The sequence below is a fragment of the Pelophylax lessonae genome (genome assembly GCF_965119305.1).
Source record: "Pelophylax lessonae genome assembly, chromosome: 1".
NCBI classification, from domain to species: domain Eukaryota; kingdom Metazoa; phylum Chordata; class Amphibia; order Anura; family Ranidae; genus Pelophylax; species Pelophylax lessonae.
The window spans coordinates 346,341,783-346,363,868 of NC_138768.1; the positions used below are offsets into that span (position 1 = coordinate 346,341,783).

The window sequence follows — 22,086 nt, forward strand, 5'->3', positions numbered from 1 at the left end:
ATCAGCTATCGCCTTATATTGATGCTCCTCTGAGAGTATGGTGTCCCCCACACTCCCAGCACGAGCATCAATCAGACAGCATGTGCCAATACCAAAAACGGGGCTCACTGACTTAAGTTACAAAAATTGAATGATTAATGTATCAGACCAACTAGGTCCTATATTGTCACCACTCATTCTCGATTTAAATAAGACTCCACATGTGGTGGCGTCCTATAGATAAACAAACTAAAACGGCCTTCTAAGTGGCCAGAATAATAAATGTTTAAAACTTCATAACCAACGCCTCCCCTGCTGACGCGTTTCCTCCAATAGGGCTTCAACTGAGAGTGGGAGATGTCTCAGGGGAGGCGTGCCGTCACGACGTCACTCGTGGTCCGTGCTGCAGCCGGACCCAAGCTGCTTTAGAAATATCTCTGCTCAGTGTGTCTATTCATCGCCTATGTTCACCGTGTACATGTAAGTGTAAATCTTTATGAAAATAAACATCATCAAAGGTAATGCACCATTAGCCTCTTTCATACATTTTATGTGAATCGGAGAAACACCGCTGTAATAGAGAGTGACTCGCCATCATCAGAGGGAGAAGGAAACTTCTTTATCAGCCATTGTTGAGCCTGCTTTTTTCCCAAATCTGGTAAGAGGCGTGATTTGTCTTTTTGCACCGGTGTTTGTGCACATTTGGAGGTGGATTACATCAGGGTATACAGGTTATACCAGCGAGAATATACTCACCGCACTTACCTTTTATCCGCCGGGTAAGGAGGAATTTCACCAGGTGGAGGGACATTCCATTCACTTTTGTGTTGGCTTTTTGGATTGGACTTTCACTATATATTCTAACTTTTATGTATAATTATATTTTTATATATATTTATTTTTATTTCTCATATCAGTATACACCTTGTGGGAAGTTTTTTCATGTGTATCAGCATTGGATAATTTTTATCACTTTGAGTTGTATATATCACTGTTATATGCGAATTGCATCATTTTTGAGTTGTTAACTCCTTATTAGTTAAAGGTAACACCATACACCTATGAGAAGGTTTTCACATTTCACATCACTTTAGTGATTAACTCTCTTTTTGAATAAGCGCACTATCATTTTTTCACATTAGTATGTGGTTGCTGGACTAGTGAGAACTACAGTGAGGATCGAAAGTTTGGGCACCCCATTTGTATTAATGTGCATAAAGAAGCCAAGGAAAGATTGAAAAATCTCCAAAAGGCATCAATTTATAGATTAGAAATTCTTATATGTCAACAAAAATTAGATTTTATTTCCATCATTTAAAATTTCAAAATAACAGAAAACAAAAAAAATGCCGTCTGCAAAAGTTTGGGCATCCTGCAGAGTTAATATCTTGTACTGCCCCCTTTGGCAAATATCACAGCTTGTAAACGCTTTTTGTAGCCAGCCAAGAGTCTTTCAATTCTTGTTTGAGGTATCTTTGCCCATTCTTCCTTACAAAAGTCTTCCAGTTCTTTGAGATTTCTGGGCTGTCTGTCACGCACTGCTCTTTTAAGGTCTATTCATAGATTTTCAATTATGTTGAGGTCAGGCGATTGTGAAGGCCATGGCAAAACCTTCAGTTTACACCTCTTGATGTAATCCCCCCATGGATTTCGAGGTGTGTTTAGGATCATTATCCATTTGTAGAAGCCATCCTCTTAACTTCAGCTTTTTCACAGATGGCATCAAGTTACCATCCAAAATTTGCTGAAATGTTATTGAATCCATTTTTCTTTCTACTCGTGAGATGTTCCCTGTGCCACTGGCTGCAATACAACCCCAAAGCATGATTGATCCACCCCCATGCTTAACAGTTGGATAGAGGTTCTTTTCATTAAATTCTGTGCCCCTTCTCCAAACGTACCTTTGCTCATTCCGGCCAAAAAGTTAAATTTTAACCTCATCGGTCCACAGAATTTGTTTCCAAAATGCATCAGGCTTGACTATATGTTCATTTGCAAAGTTCAAACGCTGATTTTTGTAGTGAGGATGTAGAAGAGGTTTTCTTCTGATGACTCTTCCATGAAGACCATATTTTTACAAGTATCTCTTTATAGTGGAATAGTGTACCACAACTCCAGTGTCTGCCAGATCTTTCTGGAGGGATCGTGCCATCAAACGTGGGTTTTGAATTGTTTTTCTCACAATCCTGCGAGCTGCTTTGTCTGATATTTTTCTTGGTCTTCCAGATCTTGCTTTAACTTCCACTGTTCCTGATTCTCCAGCTTTGTGAGCGTCAACTATTTTTAGTTTCAGTTTCCTAGACAACTGCTTAGAAGATCCCATGGTGCTGATTGTTTGGGCAAGGTCAGATGAGTCTGGGCATTTGAAACCTTTGAGATTGACATCACCTGGTCTTCTCAGACGATGATTGAGAACAATCCATGACACTGGCAGGTCTCAGCCTTGCAAAGGGGGCAGTGCCTGCTATAAATTCTGCAGGGTGCCCAAACTTTTGCTGATGCCATTTTTTGTTTTCTTTTATTTTGAAATGTCAATGATGGAAACAAAATCTAACTTTTGTTGACATATTATAAGAATGTCTAATCTGTAATTTGATGCCTTTTGGAGATTTTTCCATCTTTCCTTGGCTTCTTTATGCACATTTACACAAATTTTTACCTGGGGTGCCCAAACTTTTGATCCCCACTGTATTGCAGGCTCTATCTTTTATGTTGCAGTTTCTTAAGCAGTTATTAACCAGTTGCCGACCAGCCGCCGAAGATTTACTACGGTTAGGTGGCTCGGCTGCGCAAACCAACGTAACTGTACGTCGGTCGCACGAGGAGCTAGGAGGTGCACGCACCTGCTGTCCCCGCGATGTGCTGATTTGGTTCAGAACCGATCAGTCATCAGGTCCATACCAATGATTTTTGGCCTGGTTCTGACCAATTGCAGATCATCCTGTGCCTGTGTAATGTAAATATAGGCATAGGAAATTATTCAATCTTCTCTCCTGGAGCCCTTTTCGGTTCCAGCGTGAGAAAAGAGAGCATCAGACAGTGTGTGCACCAGTACACATAGGCACACATTTAACCCCTTGATCACCCCCCAGTTAACCATTTCACTCCCTGTCACAGTGTCACTATATACAGCATACAGATAATTTACTGATCACTGTATTAGTGTCACTTGTGACTTCAATTAGTGTGAGAGACAAAGACAGTCCCAGATAAGTTTGGGGTACCCACCATACATCCCCAATAAAGATTTAACCCCCTGATCAACCCCCAGTTAACCCCTTCATTGCCCTGTCACAGTATAGTGTACATATTTTTTTTCTGATCACTGTATAATGGCGCTTTTCCACTGCATGGAACCGTACCGGTTCGGCACGCTTTTGTGCTTTTCCACTGCGGTACCGCATGGTATAGTGTCGGAACGGTTCAGTACGGTATAGGTTTGCTTTTCCACTGCATGGAACCGAACGGTACGGTACGGCTCTGAAAAAACAGTACCTACTCGATTGTGGTTCCAACCGGTACCAAACTGGTACCATATCCCACAATCCTTTGCATGCAGTCACTACTAGCCACTGATTGGTCAGAGAATCACACCCACCCTGTTGTTATCCCACCCACTTAACTTTAGTACTACTTTAGTGGAAAAGCAAACCTATACCGTACCGTACCGAACCGTTCTGACACTATACCATGTGGTACCGCAGTGGAAAAGCAAACCGGGCCAAGCAGGGCCGAGTAGAGCCGAGCCGGTACTAGCCGGTACTTGCAGTGGAAAAGTGCCATTAGTGTCACAGGTGACATCAGTTAGCATCAATACAGGACAGGGTCAGATTGCCCCCCGCATATTTAGTAATACATTTTAACCCTTTGATTGTCAGTGACACACACACACACACACACACACACACACACACTCTAAACACCTCCATTACTAGTAAAGTGTCTGAATGGATTAATAACCTTTGATCTGATCAGAACTATACTAGCGTCCCCAATAATTTAGTATAGTGTTTCCAAAACGCAACCTTAGCAGGATAAGCCCCGACACCTGCCAGCACCTGCGTTTAGCCCATACCCCAAGAAGTGCAGTATCAGCAGACCGCTGTCACTTCCAATACACAGCACACTAAACTGCAGCATTAGCATAGTCAGGCCTGATCTCTGCTAGGACTAGCAGTTCAATTTTGTGGTAGCGGTTCAAGCAGTCCCTGACAACCAGGTGCTTTTCTACCTGTGAGTCACACTAGGTACCTATAAATTGAATGTTCAAACAGAGGTACACTAGTGAAGAGACTTACATGATGCCGAGAATGATAGATGAGAGCGATGGGGGAAGCCTCACTGTCAGAATAAGGCTCAGTATTCAAACCTGTAGAGATCAGCTGCACCCTGACAGATAGCTCTGATGACGGAGTAGTGGTCCCTGCTAAGGTCAGGTGTACCTGACCCCATTCTTTTGTTGCTGAGGTGCAACAATCGCAGGGTTCTTGCATGCAGCAGAGTGTCAACACTAGTGCTGCTCAACTTTCTGATGAACTGGCAAGCACCAGCGGCCTAGTACATACTGGTCAGAGACAAACCAGCACTGCAGTAACACTTGGTGATGTGGTGAATCTCATAAGTGCAGTTCAAGCTGGTGCGGTGGCTAGCATAAGTAATGTCCCGCAGCCACCAATAATTCGAAGATAGGCCCGTAGAGCCCATAGTGTCCTTCCTGATGCGCTTGCAAATCCTGATTGGGAGCCCACCACTTCTGCAGCGCCCGTACTTCCCCCATTCAGGTGGAAACAGCCGATTTTACTCCCCTTGGTTCTTATGAGCTGTTTTTCACTGAAGATCTGTACAGATCTATTTATAAAACAATTTATATGCAATCAATTCATTGCCACAAATCCAAATTTGACCCTTGCCAGAGAATTTGCATGGCAACGTATCACTGTTTCCGAATTTAAAACCTTTCTGTTCCTATCCTTCCTCATATGCATTACTAAAAAGAGTGAGTTGCGGTCATATTGGTCCACTGACCCAATTAATCATATGCCCATGTTCTCTACTGCCATGACCAGGACTAGATACGAGCAAATCTTGTGGTTAATGCACTTCAGTGACAATGTCTTCGGGGTGACCTTGGATATGACTGGCTCCACAAAATGTGGCTCCTCGTAAATCACTTCAACCAGAAGTTTGCAGCCTTGTATACACCCCAACAAGCTCTCTGTGTTGATGAGTCCCTGATTAAATTTTCTGGCCGCCTTGCTTTCCAACAGTTTCTCCCCAGCAAGCGTGCCAGATATGGGGTCAAGATGTAAAAGCTCTGTGACAGGGCAACAGTCTATACATGTAGTTTCCTGATTTGCGAGGGAAAAGATGGCAATGTTGAGCCCCCCAACTGCCCAGACTACATAGGGAGCAGTGGCAAGATTGTTTGGGACAAGGTGCCACCCTTTCATCGGAAAGTTTGTACCTTTTTATACGTGGACATTTATTACAGAAGTGTGCCACTTTTTAGTCACCTTTTTGATTCTGGAATTTGCGCATGTGGCACCGTGCGACCGAAACGTCTTCCCCCAACGACTTGTAGATTCCCAACTTAGACGGGCGGAGAGAGAGCCTGCTTGAAGTGTAATAAATTGCTTACAGAGAAGTGGAGAGGGACACGGAAACCCCTTGATCACCCCCCAGATCACCCCCCAGTTCCAGGGACACGGAAAGTTTTCGTTCTGTCCTCTATTCACGCAGATACGACAGTCCAAATTGCAACGGCGACTGGTGTTGTGAAGCCCCTCTGTGTCCGCGACCTTAACATGGGAGGGGTGGACTTCAACGACCAGATGATGGCGCCGTACTTAATTGCCCGTAAGGCCAGACGCTGGTACAAGAAAGTGTCTATACTTAGTTCAATTGGCTCTGCTGAACGCTTATGTGCTATACAAAGCGTCAGGAAGAAGTGGATCCTTCCTAAAAGAGATCATCACAGACCTTCTGTATCCAGAAGGTGCTGTGGCCCAAATTCACAATCCAGATGAGCTGGCTGCATGAGAGGCTTTTTCCGGATGTCCTTCCTGGTACCCCTACCCAAAGAGCACCCTAAAGAAGATGTGTCTGTAGAAAACGCGGATACAGGCATGACACCTGCTATTTTTGTCCCTCCTGTCCTGGCCAACCTGTCTCTGCATCGGGGAATGTTTGTCGCTACCACACACTAGTAGAGTATTAGTATAGGGTACAGCACGGCAAAGTCTAGGGCACACTTTACACAGGGTCTCGAAATATGTTAGATGGCTGTCGCATTTTGAGAGAACCTAGCCTGGAAAGTTTTCAAGTTTTTTTTTTTTTTTTTACAGTTATAAAAAAGTGTAAAAAAAAAAATAGTTGTCGTTTTGAGTTAATTTTCTGTTCTTACTCTTTTACTGTACTTTATATTAAACTGTTATACTGTAATCTCAAACTGTGAAAAAATCAGCGCAACCAACAATGGAATAACAAATAAAATGAAAATAAATAATCCTAAAAACCTAGATACAAAATCTCCTGAGGTAAAACTAAGGCTGCAACACTAATAGTGCTACCACTGCATGAATAAATCAATAAACCAACAACAGTGCTGCGCCAAAGTGAATCTAGTGCATAATTAAGAGTAACACGTAACACGTGTTTTCAAAATAAATGTGGAATAATATTGCCACCACAAGGCCCCTCCCAGGTCAATCTGGTGCACGCAATAATGATTGAAACAATTAAAGACGTGAAAAACAATGAATATATATATACTTGTGCTAGTATTAGAAAGTGCAAATGTCATAAAAAAATCAACTGCATAACAATGCAATAAAGTGCAAAATAGTGCTGAAGTGACAAATGACATTCAGCGCTTGGGACATTTTTCCAATTGTTAGTGAAGTCAAATTGACCTTTGTTTTGAGCACAGTGCCAAGAAAGTTAGAAGGAGCAGGTTGGAAATTTCTTTCCTAGCAAACACATCTCTAACAATGTCTGTGGTTTTTGTTTTGGGAAATTACATTCTCTTCAAAGTCGAAAGTTAACCGCTTGCCGACCACTGCACGACTATTTACTGCGGCGGTCAGCCCCTCACAGGCAAAGCGACGTAGGGCTACGTCGCTAGCCTGTGAGGCTCTGGGGAGCGGGATGCGCGCTCCCGCTCGGTCACGGACCCCCCCCGCGCGTGTGCCCGGCGGACCCAATGTCAGCCGGGCACTCGCGATCGCCCGTTACACCGGGAGAAAGGCAGGCGGCTAATGTAAACAAAGCCGATTGTCATTCTCCCCTGTGTAAGAATAGTGATCATACGGTTCTGCTATGTAGGACCGTTGATCACTGTTCTTACACACACAGCCACAACTAATCACAGTTAGAAGCACGCCCCTAGAGACACACTTAACCCCTCCCTCTCAAAAAAAGTTAACCCCTTCACTGCCAGTGTCATTTTTACAGTAACAGTGCATATGTGTAGCACTGATTACTGTAGTAATGTCACTGGTAACCCCAAAAGTGTCAAAAATGTCAGTCAAGGGTCGATCTGTCCGTCGCAATTTCGCAGTCCCGCAAAAAAAATCGCAGATAGCCGCCATTACGCGTTAAAAAAAAAAAAACAACAAAAATGACAAAAATCTTTCCCTTAGTTAGTAAACGCAATAACTTTTGCACAAACCAATCAAAATACGCTTTTTGCAATTTTTTTTTTTTTTTTTACCAAAAATATGTAGCATAAAACAAATTGGCCTAAAATGTTAAATTTTGATTTTTACTTTTTTTTTTTGGGGGGAATTTCATTTAAAAAAAAATTGAAAAATATTCTTGTTTTTGCAAAATTTACACTTTTTTTGTTTATAGCGCATGATCAAAAAATCGCACAGGTGATCAAATACCACCAAAAGAAAGCTCTGTTTGTGGGAAAAAAAGGACGTCAAATTAGTTTAGGTACAGCTTTGCACGACCGCGCAATTGTCCATTAAAGTCATGCAGTGCCGAATCGCAAAATAGGTCCTGGTCAGGAAGGGGGTAAAATCTTCCGGGTCTTAAGTGGTTAAAAGCAAACAAAATTTTGAGGTACTTTCGAACAACGTTTGACAAGTGGTCAAATGTGCTAGGAATTCTTGTATGCAAATTCAGAAATGTTTGTACGAATGTTCATTCGAAAATCTACTAGTGTATGTGATGTGAAAGATCCAGTTCTGTTCATGACATCTCTTTCTTCATGCTAAAACTTTTTTATGTTATCACCCTGTATTTTTAGCACATACAATAAGTCACAACCTTGTTTTTAATTCTCAGAATTTTCATTTCCAAATGAGAAGACCGTATCTGCTTTTGGCTTACCCTCCTCTGTGTATTAATGGCCACCAAAGTCTCTGAGATGGATATTGGGAATTGGCTTAGAAAAGCTGTTGAGTGGAGTGATACTACCACTTTGAAAATCCAGGAAGATGTCTGCCTTCACTTGCCAAAATTACATGAGTTCCTGTTGCAGATTTATGAAACTTTGAAACATATGGTAAGTAGCTTATTGAAAGAAATTACCCTTAAATATAGGTCGGGTATTAACCCACAGTCCAGGTTTCATCAAACCTTCAGTCTCACATCAGTTTGCAGACTTATGGTGTTGACCTGAGGTATGTTTCTTTATCGAAGCGTCAAATAAGGATTAAAAGACATAGTAATCTGTTTCCTCCTTTCGTGATTTATTGTCAGGGAGGTTTCTCATTTCATTCCAGTGGTTTAACATGAATAATAACCTCAATCTGGTAAGTATATCAAATATATTATTTTAGTCTGCCGCACTTACTATCATGTGGGACTTCCATTCTTATTAACTTTTTTTTGTACCAGAAAACTGTGTTCTAATTACCTAGCTACACTTACTGCCATTTCTTTCTTAATAAGTGTTTGACTGCAGAGCAAGATGATCAATTACATTCAACCATACTCAACTTTATGAATTTCTTTTCTATAAATACAAATATACTGTATGCATTTCTATCCAAAAAAGCAACATATGATGTTGATGTTCCAGTATTTGAATGACAATACAGTAACACAAAACCACAAATTCAAACCACATTTTCTACCTCACAGACAAAAGATCTCCTAATCCTTGCCAACCCAATTAGTTTCAATCTTGTTGTCTCTTGGTGGGTCGAATTGCTGGCAAGAAGCAGGTCCTATGTATTTAAGATTAATGTAGCTTGTTAATAGCAATAGTAAACAACAGCATCTCTGGCTTGCTAGCTATAACTGCTGCAGCAGGGCAATAACCATGATTTATCACTAGCTATAATGAGGAGCCTATGCCACTTTGTGTGTTGTGTAGCTCTTTGGTACAGTTATTAGGTTGGCTCTCAATGGACTGTCTCTGTGCATGGCCCCAGCAAGTCTAGAGTGAGGCGCGCATGTAAAACAAAGATGTTATGTTTATTGCAACAGCAGGAGATGGTTAGCAGGTTTTTTACATGTGCATTATCCCTGTTCAGCACTTACTTAAAACTGTATGATGTAGCTATAAATGTGGTAGCAGGTAGAAAAGAATAAGCCATCACAATGAAGGTTTAAAAGAAAATCTACAAAAACATTTTCATTGGTGGTCTGTTATACTTTACTGTGTTTTCACATTCCTTACAACTTTGTGATATTCGTGTTCAGTTTAGTAGTAGCGATTTAGCACACACTACAGTAATATTTTAAATTTTTTTAAAACTCTACTTTAGTTGAGGGAAAAATCCTCTCTGGGCTAAATACATACACTTTCGATTTTCAGAAAATGTAATTGCAGATTCTTTTTTTAAATCGGATAATTTTTATTGAAATTGTTCACATACAATACAAAGCAAAACCAAGAAACAGACGAATAAGCATCTACAATGCAGTAACATAATCAGTGTAGTTTAGAATAAGCATATTCGTCAGCAGAAGAACTGCCGACGTGTTCGTAAGTGCACAGAAACATATCTAAAAATCAAGGTAATGCAGCAATATCCTTATGCTCTATACAAAATATACCAAGCTCCAAATTCTTGGGAAAGATGCCTTTGTCAACTACAAAAACAGAACAGAACATGTGAATTCCGGTGAGCTACCCAATGGGTACGTGATACAGAGAGTGTCCTATTAACAACCATAAAGGAGATGTGGTAAGCATCGTGGGAGACCCCCCTCAGGCTGACCAAGGTAGAAGCACTTAGCCCGCAGCCATGCTACGCTGAGGACAGAACCCCTCCCATAATTCTATTAGACACCAAATGAAGGGGAGCTAGGCCTGGAACGTCCAACCATGGGCTCCAAATGCGGTCAAACTTCAGTACATTCCCTCTGTGTTTATAGGTGAGATGCTCCCTATTCAGAAGCACCTTAACCTCCTCAATCCAGGCAGTATGTGAAGGTGCCTGGGCGGATATCCACCACCGGGCGATCAACTTTCTAGCAATAAAGAGAACTCTGGGGACCGCAGTGTGTACCTCAGGTTAATTGCAGATTCTTACCTGCTTTTGTTGTGTAGTCATCTGGTCAGGCCATTGCAGCAACATCCTCCAATAGCCTGCTTAAGAAGGATCTGCCTGCTATAATCAAATGATTCCAGTGTTGTAAAAAAAAGAAAACTTACAACAAAATGATCATTGCAGCTAACCCTAATGCTAGCCATACACGTATAGATTTTTGGACGGGAATATTCTTAGAACATTCGTACTAACATTCTTTGAACATTCTTTGAATAGACGAATGTCGTTCGAAAATTGTCTTTTGCTTTTAACATTTAATTTTAAAATGAATGCAATTTCTGAACGATTACCACATACACTGCCCGAAAATTCGTTGATCGAGAAAAGTTTTCCCTTCTGCCCCTACGAATTTTCCCGTCGCTGCAGTCGAAAAGGGACATCGATTTAACCCCACTAACGATTAGAAAATCAAACGAATTTTCTTGAAACGAAAATTTCCGGATGAAAATCTATACGTGTATGGCCAGCATAAGTATTGCCAGGAATGCCTGAAATTTTACATCAAACTTTGTGCATATTGTGTGTAAAAATAATAAGCCAATCACATGAACTGATTAGGTATAAAATAAATCTTTTGTTGTATAAAAGCAACATTTTAATTTATGTCAGTTTTAGTATATTCTAGCTAAGCTATTTTAAAATGACATGGCTGAAGAATAAAAATGAAAGACCCTTTTTGAATTATTTAATTTAATTTTACGTGTCTTTGTTAATTGTACTTTAACTGTATCCATTATATTTTTATTGTATATTATATCCTTTGCTATATGTGATATCAAATTGTGATCTTGTCGCATTGCTGACAAACAAAAAATGTTTAGGCTAAAGCTGAATGTCATGCTGTTTTACCTGCCAAAAGAGTTGTATTTCTGTTCATCGATTTCTGAGATGAACTTTCTCTGCTGCATTATTACATTGTACTTCTACCTTTAGGTCTGCCCCCCACCTCTACTCTGTGAGTGGACAGCGAAAGTAAAAGCAACACACCGATGAGCTTATTTCTGTGTCACTCTGTTGTCTCATCCTATAAGCCTGCTTCTTGCACTGCAACACAGCTGATTGGCTCTTTGTGCTGATCCTCCTTACCCCTCTCTGAGCCCCGCTGTACAGTAGAATGCAAAGGAATGATACCGAGTCATATCCACTAAAAATGCATTTGATGATGTGTTAATGAATAGAGAGCTGTATTAATGTGTGCTGTTTATATCTGCCCGGGGTCCAGATTTAAAATTTTGTACATACTTTATACACGTTTTTAAACAGTGTTTCATTTTATAAAAAATTTATTTTTTTTATAAACAGTTGAGACTGAAGGAAAAAAATCACAATATTCACATTTCCCTGTTTATTATTGCAGAGTACAAATGCGGCAATTGAAAAATTCCCTGCTCTTGGACAGTTTCTGGGACGCCTGTGCTGGAACCGCTTTGTTATTGGTCATGGTAAGCAGTAAATGTAGTTCTGGTCTATGGCCTAATCTGCAAAAAAAAAAAAGCTGTGAATCTGCTGTCCGCCTTTGCCCTGGAATTCCCACTCAACTGCTCACTCTGTACTGGGATCAAGCTGTTAGTAAAGTCAAGCTGACCTGAACTTAAAACATTTCTAATGTAACAGTGCTGATGTGCTGCATTTACAGTGCCTTGCAAAAATATTCACCCCCTTAGCATCTTTTGTGTTTTGTTGCCTCACAACCTGGAATTAACATGTATTGTTTGAGGATTTGGATCATTTAATTTACAGAACATGCCCACAACTTTGAAGGTGTTTTTTTTTTTTTTTTTATTATGAAGCAAACAACAAATAGGACAAAATAACAGAAAATGTCAATGTGCATAACTATTCCCCCCCCCCCCCCCCCCCCCAAAGTCAATACTTTGTAGAGCCACCTTTTGCGGCAATCACAGCTCCAAGTCGCTTTGGATAAGTCTCTATGAGATTGCCACATCTTACCACTAGGATTTTTGCCCATTCCTCATTGCAAAACTGCTTTAGCTACTTCAAGTTGGATGGTTTGCTCATGTGAACAGTAATCTTTAGGTCTGACCACAGATTTTCTATTGAATTGAGGTCTGGACTTTGACTAGGCCATGCCAACACATTTACATGTTTCCCCTTAAACCACTCAAGTGTTGCTTTAGCAGTGTGTTTGGGGGTCATTGTCCTGCTGGAAGGTGAACCTCTGTCCTAGCCTCAAATCACGCACAGAGTGGTACAGGTTTGGCTCAAGAATATCCCTGTATTTAGCACCATCCATCTTTCCCTCAACTCTGACCAGCTTCCCAGTCCCGGCTGCTGAAAAACATGGTGTTCTTTGGGTGATGTGATGTGTTGGGCTTGTGACAGACATAGCGTTTTCTTTGATGGCCGAAAAGTTCAATTTTAGTCTCATCAGACCAGAGCACCTTCCTCCATATATTTTGGGAGTCTCCCACATGCCTTTTCGCAAACTCAAAACGTGCCATTTTATTTTTTGCTGAAAGTATCGGCTTTCTTCTGGCCACTCTGTCATAAAGCCAAACTCTATGGAGCGTACGGCTTATTGTCGTCCTATGTACAGATACTCCAGTCTCTACTGTGGAACTCTGCAGCTCCTCCAGGGTTACCCTAGGTCTCTGTGCTGCCTCCCTGATAAATGCCCTCCTTGCCCGGTCCGTGAGTTTTGGTGGGCGGCCTTCTTTTGGCAGGTTTGCTGTTGTGCCATGTTCTTTCCATTTGTTTATGATAGATTTGATAGTGCTCCTGGGGATCATCAAAGATTTGGAGATTTTTTTATAACTTAACCCTGACTTGTACTTCTCAACAACATTGTCCCTTACTTGTTTGGAGAGTTCCTTGGTCTTCATGGCAGTGTTTGGTTAGTGGTGCTCTTGCTTAGGATTTGCAGCCTCTGGGGCCTTTCAAAAAAGGTGTGTATATGTAATGACAGATCATGTGACACTAAGATTGCACACAGGTGGACATAATTTCACTAATTATGTGACTTCTGAAGGTAATTGGTTGCAACAGAGCTTTTTATGGGCTTCATAACAAAGGGGGTGAATATATACGCACATGCCAATTTTCTGTTTTCTATTTCTAAAAAATAGTTTTATGTATATAATTTTCTCATTTCACTTCACCAACCTAGACTATTGTGTTCTGATCCATCACATAAAATTCAGATTAACAATACATTGAACTTAAGGCTGTAATGTAACAAAATAGGTAAAAAGTCAAGGGGGTTGAATACTTTTGCAAGGCACTGTATGTCTTCAAAATGATCCCCAGTAAGATCTTACTGCTGGGGAATGCTTGGAGCCTTGACTTCTGCCTAGTAGGCCCCAACACTGGCTATTTAGGTGCTAGCGCCCCTTATGCCATTGAACATCTGGCATTTGACAGTTGAATGATGGAGTGGTGCTCAGTGTAGTGAGGAGTGGAGTATAATCCTGACCTAAGCAGAAGGAGAACATAACAGAAATCATCTAAAACCCTTCTTTCTAGCCTAGGGGCCGCATGCCCCAGCTCCTGGTCTTCTGTGCTGCCAGAGCTCCATCCCATGGAGCAGTATGCAGCAGTGTGGACATGTAAGAGAAGTGCTTCCTCTCCACTTCACTGCATGGAGACCAGGGTCAAATTTGCAGAGGAGTATGTTCCACAAAACTAATACAAAAATGAAAAAAGAACAAACACTAAAGGCCAGATGGATCCAAGACATCCCACCTTCAAGTATTAATAGAAGTACTTTTACTACAAGATGTTACTCTTGAAATTTGATTATTTTGTGGATCATGCCTTTTTTCTATTTAAATTATTTATGGGAAATGTCCATAATAACCTATAACTACATTTTTTTGGATATCTAAACACCAAAATCTAGAAATTAAGTAGGAAATAATTAGTATATTAATTAGTATATTAGTATATTGATTATACTTAAGTTTTACTTATAGGTAAATTATAAATGTAGGATGGCTTTGAATTTGATTGGATTGGATGGTGCAACACAGGCAGCAGTGTATAAAAAGGAGGAGATGACGAAAAGCTTTAGGAGGGACTTTCCGTGACACGTCACTTTCGGTGTTTGGAGCGTAGATGGAATGCAAACTGGCGTTTATTGTTTCTTTTTCAGTGCTTAAATATTTTCAATTGATCTAAGAGCAATTTTAATCCTTTTGTTCATTGACCACTGGGGACTGCTCACCATACATAAACTGCGGCAGGATGCCCGCTCTGTGGCAGAACCCGTACCTAGTACGTGATCTGACACTTCCAGGTCTGGGGTGCGTGCGCCGCCGGCAACCTGATCCTGCTGTGATCATACACAGCAGAAGCCCAGCGGTGAGTACTGCGGATTTGATGTTCGCCAGCACCCGGCGATTAGACAATACACAGACAGAATGGCAATCTGCCGATGTAAAGAAGGCAGATTGCCGATCTGTCAGAAGGGAAGGTATTGATCCTGTGTTCCTGTACTAAAGCCAGTGTCAGTCGTACAGTGACGGTGCATTTTTTATAGTACTGATCACTGTATTTGTGTCACTGGTCCCCCAAAAGTGTCAGGTATCCGATTTGTCTGCCGCAAAATAGCAAAATGCCTTTAAGTCACTGATTAGCGCCATTACTAGTAAAAATAAATAAAAAAATAAAAATCCCCTAGTTTGTAGATGCTATAACGTTTGCGCAAACCTATCAATATACTCTTATTGGGATTTTTTTTTACCAAAAATCTGAAGCAGAATACATATTGGCCTGAACTGAGGAAGAAATTCGATTTTTTAAATGTTCTTTTATTGGGTATGTTTTATAGCAGAAAGTAAAAAATATAGTGTTTTTTTTTTTCAAAATTGTCTGTCTTATTTTGTTTATAGCACAAAAAATATAAACAGCTGAGGTTTTGTTTTGGTTTATATTGTGTGGGTTTATTTCCTAATTTAATTAGATATTGAGTTTGTGCGGATGTGGGGACATTGTATTGAGTTGGGGCAGAGAAGAATGTGTGAAGAGATGTGGGCAGAGTAAAATGTGGCAGTGATGGAGGAGATTGTTTTTGCGAGGGGGGGGATTTAGCTTTTTTGTAAAATAATTTGTTAATGCACTGGCAGGGGAAAAAGAATTGAGCTGCTATGAAGAGAACAATGTGGTGGTTAGTTGGGAGGAGAAATATCCCTTGTGCTGTTTTTTTTTTTATTTGCATACTTGGGCTTTAAAAGGCAATGTAATTACAGATGCGGAACATAATGTGTGATTTGGTAATATTGCTTAAGGCCCCCTGTAACTAACATGTTAACCATGACTGCTCTAAAATGTGCCCATACCTGCAGAATTCAACTTCTTGCAGAAAAATGCTTCATGCTTGTGTAAGACATTTGTAATGATAAAAGGTTGGGAAACAGGAAAAGTACCCACTGATGGACACTCCAACCTCCAGTGTGCAGAAAAGACTTACTGTGTTCAACAATACTTTAACCTAGGTATCCACTATAAAAATTGCCAATTTTCTTTCCTGTCCTCAGCACAGATATAGAAATAAATGCAGTTATTGTTTAAACAAAGGTAATTTCTGGCAATTTCTATTTGCTTTCTATAGTAGTTGTATCCTTTAGGGCAGATGGTTCATTTCTCTGCATCACCCTTTACATCACCTCAGTACAATTTTTACACAGTGTCAGTCTATAGCTACTTTCCTGGTGTCTCAAACAGCTGGAATGTATCCCCTTTTTTCCTTAAGAAAATAGATTAGTGTAAATACTTGTGGTCTTATTTCTTCTTTATGTTCCTTAGAACCTTTAGCTATCCACTCACTCCCCTTCCTCCTTTTAATGACAAAACTCTTACTATGGTCTCTGCTGTATTATGCTGAGATTGCATTATGTGTGTGGGAAGCAGAGAATGTAGTTAAAAGGGATTTTACTACTGTGGTACAGTGGTTGAGTTATTTTCTCTTTGTGACGCAGGAAATCATAATCATATTGTTTTAAATATCTGCCTTTAACCGTTATGAAGATTTTTTTTTTTTTTACATATAAATGTTGTATCTGACCAGGTTAAACAGCCAATAGAATTATTTTGAAAGGCAAGTGTGGTATTGAAGCCCTTAGTACCCTTCTACCTCAACCAAAGTGAAGATGTGAGGTTCTTTTTTATTTTATGGCTATGACCACAGCAGCCCGAGTTGATCTAGACATCATAAAATGGAAACAAATATCTGCTGAAAACCTACAAACCTCACTCATCGGAGGGCAGTGCAGGCCTAAAGGCTTGCTGGACGTTTATGGCATGAGGCTGCTTTACATCAGCATTAACATACTAAAGTAGTTGATGAAACCATGGGGATCAATTAAAAGACATCATATTAATAGTTATGGGCAAGCGATTTCTATCTTCGTTACAAGAATAGGCTGCTAATGGAGAAGACAATTAATGAAATACAATATAGGCAGCCTTACAGGAAATTGTATCCCTGCAATTAGTTTGGTTAATAGTTGTACAGTACTGCACTGGTAACATCTAATATCAATGATTTTCAGATTTTGGGGCATGGATAGAAAATTAATATGTTCCTAATCACTGAAAAATGTATTTTCATAATTTTACAGAAGACCTTTCAGCAAACACAAAATACTTTTCATCCCAACAGCTGTTTATGGGCTACCTCTGAGTCATTTTGCACTTCCTTTGTGTATGTTGGCATGAAAATGTACTTTATTATGGTGAGGTTTTATTAAAACTGTTTTTTTATTTTTGTTTTATTTTAGAAAGTCAAGCCTATTATAATGCAAACATCAAATGCCTGGACAGCTTGACTTTTATGTTTGCTGTATTATTGGTCATTTGATATGTGTGCTTAGTGTACAGAGCTCTGGGATTTACTGATGGTTTCTTTATAGAAATATGTTTTTGGTAGGGATGTGTCCTACAGTTATAATGCTAGTGGGCTTGTGTAGTTTGTTGAAGTTGCCCCTAGGCTGTGTAAATCAATACGTCCTTTAAGCACACTTTGGTCTAAATGAAAATCTCTATATAAGCTGCAGTATGGGAGCTATTAAAACTCTGGATATGACTCTGCATTTATACTTTTTGGTTTCATCTCTCCAATAGAACTGCAGGTATGCAAATTAGCAGCTCTCTTACTTTTGGCATTCTGATAGGTTAGGTGTGCTATCCTGACCAAATGTTAAGATTGCTGACAACAGATTAATATGCACAATGAGAAACGGGCAAAATGGAAGAATTGATCACCATAATATTAGTTCTTTATTTTATTATTATTATGCATAATTCTAAGAGGTATGTGTTGCTTGTAAAATATACTACTCCTACAACTAAATCAGTGTGGCCAGGGCTGCTTTTAGAAATCACAGGGCACCGTACAACCTTCCTGACAGGGAATATTAAAACAATATTTTCGCTATAAGTACACTAAAACCTTTATTAGCAGACTTTAGCCAGGAGTTAGAGGATGGTGCTCAGATAGGGTAATCAATTCAGGGGGGGGGGGGCAGTTTACAGGAACTGATCCCCTGTTTGTCTCCCCTTGCAACAGTTAAAAGCCAAAGAGAGGGAGAAGAGGAGAAGCCAGCTTTCAGCTGCTGCAAGGGGAGGCAAACAGGTGATCGGTTCCTGTAATTGCCACCCCCCCTTCCTGCTGCGTTGATCACTTCCTCTCCTGTTTACATCTGATTCCCCTGCTGCTTGGGCCTCCCTGCTAGACTGGGCTCAGTACAGAATGATCGGTGCTACCCCCTTATCGGCGGTACTGAGTGTGGCCATATCAGATGTTTGGAATTGTTTTTTTAAAAACAAAGCATAGCAAAAGACTGTAGAGACACAATGTTGGGCTCCTGGTCTTTAACCACTTAAGGGCCGGAAGGTTTTACCCCCTTAATGACCAGGCCATTTTTTGCGATACGGCACTGTGTTACTTTAACTGACAATTGCGGGGTCGCACGACACTGTACCCAAATAAAATTATGGTCCTTTTTTTCCCACAAATTGAGCTTTCTTTTGGTGGTATTTGATCACCGATTTTTATTTTTTTGCGCTATAAACAAAAAAAATAAATAAATAAATTTCATAGTAGGTGAGGTTGAATAAAGACAATAGTCCATCCAGTTTAACCTGTGTAGGTGTGTGTGGACCTATTCATTTCTCATACCCCTGAATGTTTTGATCCTTGAGATGTACGTCCAAGAGTCATTTAAAAGTAGCCATACTCCCCGCAGTTACTACTATTTATTGCAGAGAATTCCACAGTCTTGTAGCCCTTACAGTAAAGAACCCCCTGCGTAGCATGAGGTTAAATTTCTTCTCCTCTAAACGCATTGTATGACCTTGTGCCCTCATCCATTCCTTGCGACTGAATAGTTTTCTACGCTCTGATCACAGTTGAGGTCTTTGTAAATTGCTTTCATGTCCCCTCTCACGTGTCTCTTCTCCAGGGAGAATAAATCTAGTGCTTCTAAACGCTCTTAGTAATTAAGGTCCTCTAATCCCCTAATAAGTTTTGTTACCCTTCTCTGTACTCTCAAGCTCCAATACATCCCTTCTGAGGACTGGCGACCAGAACTGCACAGAATACTCCAGATGTGGTCGGACCAGAGTTTTTTAAAGTGGTAGGAATTATAGTTTTATCTCTGGAATACATCCCCTTCCTTATGCATGCCAAAATTCTGCCGGCTTTGGCAGCTGCAGCTTGACATTGCATGCTATTGCCTAATCTATCCTCCACCAAGACCCCCAGATCTTTCTCCATTTTTGATACCCCCAGAGGTTTCCCCCCTAGCTTGTATATTGCTTTTATGTTATTGGTCCCTAAGTGCAATACCTTGCACTTATCCACATTAAACCTTATTTGCCATGTAGTTGCCCACTCTGTTATTTTGTTCAGGTCATTCTGTAAGAATTCTGCCTCATGATGTGAAGTTATTGCCCTGCTCAATTTCGTGTCATCTGCAAAAACTGAGATTGAGCTACAGATCCCCGTCCTCAATGCTTTTTATGAATAAATTGAACAAAATTGGTCCCAGAACTGAGCCTTGGGGGGACCCCACCTACCACCTCAGACCAGTCTGAGCATGTGTTATTTTTTACCACCCTTTGGACACGCCCCTTTAAGCAGTTCCATATCCCAGAGCAAACTTTGTGGTCGATAGACTCGATACCCGTCGCCCTTCATTTATAAATCAAGCGTTTGTGGGGAACTGTATCAAACGCCTTAGCAAAATCCAGGTACACCACAATCACAGGTCTCCCACTGTCTAGCTCACAACTAACCTCCTCGTAAATAAATGAAAAACCCTTTATTTTTTACTTTCTGCTATAAAACATTCCCACTAAAAAAAAAAAAAAAAAAAAAATTAAAAAATCTAATTTTTTCATGATTTTAGGCCAATATGTATTCTGCTACAAAATCTGTCCTGTCTATGTTACTACGTATTGTTGCTCTATGCAGATCCACTTTGAAAGCACTTTTTGTAAGTGTTCTAAACTTTTAATAAATACTTTCCCTTTTATGGTTTTACACTATGTGGAGCTTTTTGTTTCCTTTTCTTGATGACTTATCCGTTTATGGGAGAGTGCTCATCTTGAGAGCAACATTCTCTACATAAACCTTGATTGATGACGGATAAAAGAATCTTTCTAATACACAAGATTGTGAAGGAGACTGATGTGAGGGGCTATTCCTTGTCTTTCCTGGCATATTGGGTGTATATACTCCAACGCATGAGTTGACTCAGTCCACTCACTCCAGTAGGCCTCCTTATATAAATTGGTGGATTGTGTCACAGCAAATTTCCCTTTATTCACTTTTGGAGCACATCTTTGAAGAAGATTGGCTTTATGCTTATTTCAACTTTAAAAGGGCTTTCTGTTCATATACAGTGCCTTACGAAATTATTCGGCCTCCTTGAACTTTTCAACCTTTTCCCACATTTCAGGCTTCAAACATAAAGATATAAAACTGTAATTTTTTGTGAAGAATCAACAACAAGTGGGACATAATCATGAAGTGGAACGAAATTTATTGGATATTTCAAACTTTTTTAACAAATAAAAAACTGAAAAATTTGGCGTGCAAAATTATTCAGCCCCCTTAAGTTTGTAGCGCCACCTTTTGCTGCGATTACAGCTGTAAGTCGCTTGGGGTATGTCTCTATCAGTTTTGCACATCGAGAGACTGAAATGTTTGCCCATTCCTCCTTGCAAAACAGCTCAAGCTCAGCGAGGTTGGATGGAGAGCGTTTGTGAACAGCAGTTTTCAGTTCTTTCCACAGATTCTCAATTGGATTCAGGTCTGGACTTTGACTTGGCCATTCTAACACCTGGATATGTTTATTTGTGAACCATTCCATTGTAGATTTTGCTTTATGTTTTGGATCATTGTCTTGTTGGAAGACAAATCTCCGTCCCAGTCTCAGGTCTTTTGCAGACTCCATCAGGTTTTCTTACAGAATGGTCCTGTATTTGGCTCCATCCTTCCCATCAATTTTAACCATCATCCCTGTCCCATCTCCCCTGTCCCTGCTGAAGAAAAGCAGGCCCAAACCATGATGCTGCCACCACCATGTTTGACAGTGGGGATGGTGTGTTCAGGATGATGAGCTGTGTTGCTTTTACGCCAAACATAATGTTTGGCATTGTTGCCAAAAAGTTTGATTTTGGTTTCATCTGACCAGAGCACCTTCTTCCACATGTTTGGTGTGTCTCCCAGGTGGCTTGTGGCAAACTTTACACAACACTTTTTATGGATATCTTTAAGAAATGGCTTTCTTCTTGCCACTCTTCCATAAAGGCCAGATTTGTGCAGTATACGACTGATTGTTGTCCTATGGACAGAGTCTCCCACCTTTTGCAGTGGTCTGATACTCCTTCCATTTCAATATTATCGCTTGCACAGTGCTCCTTGGGATGTTTAAAGCTTGGGAAATAATTTTGTATCCAAATCCGGCTTTAAACTTCTCCACAACAGTATCTCGGACCTGCCTGGTGTGCTCATGATGCTCTCTGCGCTTTAAACGGACCTCTGAGACTATCACAGTGCAGGTGCATTTATACGGAGACTTGATTACACACAGGTGGATTCTATTTATCATCATTAGTCATTTAGGTCAACATTGGATCATTCAGAGATCCTCACTGAACTTCTGGAGAGAGTTTGCTGCACTGAAAGTAAAGGGGCTGAATAATTTTGCACGCCCAATTTTTCAGTTTTTTTTTTTATTTGTTAACAAAGTTTGAAATATCCAATAAATTTCGTTCCACTTCATGATTGTGTCCCACTTGTTGTTGATTCTTCACAAAAAATTACAGTTTTATATCTTTATGTTTGAAGCCTGAAATGTGCCAAAAGGTCACAAATTTCAAGGAGGCCAAATACTTTCGCACTGTATTTTTGTATTCCGTGTTAAGATGATGCATTTTTATATATATATATATAATGCATTTTCTACAATTTTATGCCATTTTTGTTAGATTTTTCACTGACTGTATGTTAGTTTATTATTAGCGCTGCACATTTTGTCTATATCCATATATTGTTTGCACTGGCTCAAGTGTTGTGCTGGCTGCTGTTTTTTTTGGACATTAGTGTGGTAATTTTTTTATATCATTACTA

At 40.2% G+C, this 22,086-nt stretch overlaps 1 protein-coding gene across 2 annotated transcripts in view; it reads left to right on the plus strand.

Moving 5' to 3' along the window:
* The window catches only part of FANCC (FA complementation group C), a 484,570-nt gene that overhangs the window by 25,180 nt on the left and 437,304 nt on the right, over nucleotides 1-22,086 (plus strand). For both annotated transcript variants that reach the window (XM_082267759.1, XM_082267760.1), the window contains exons 2-3: nucleotides 8,272-8,491; nucleotides 11,848-11,932. In XM_082267759.1, coding sequence (XP_082123885.1) covers nucleotides 8,333-8,491; nucleotides 11,848-11,932 — 244 coding nt within the window. In that variant the 5' untranslated portion in view covers nucleotides 8,272-8,332. The remainder of the gene's footprint in view (nucleotides 1-8,271; nucleotides 8,492-11,847; nucleotides 11,933-22,086) is intronic.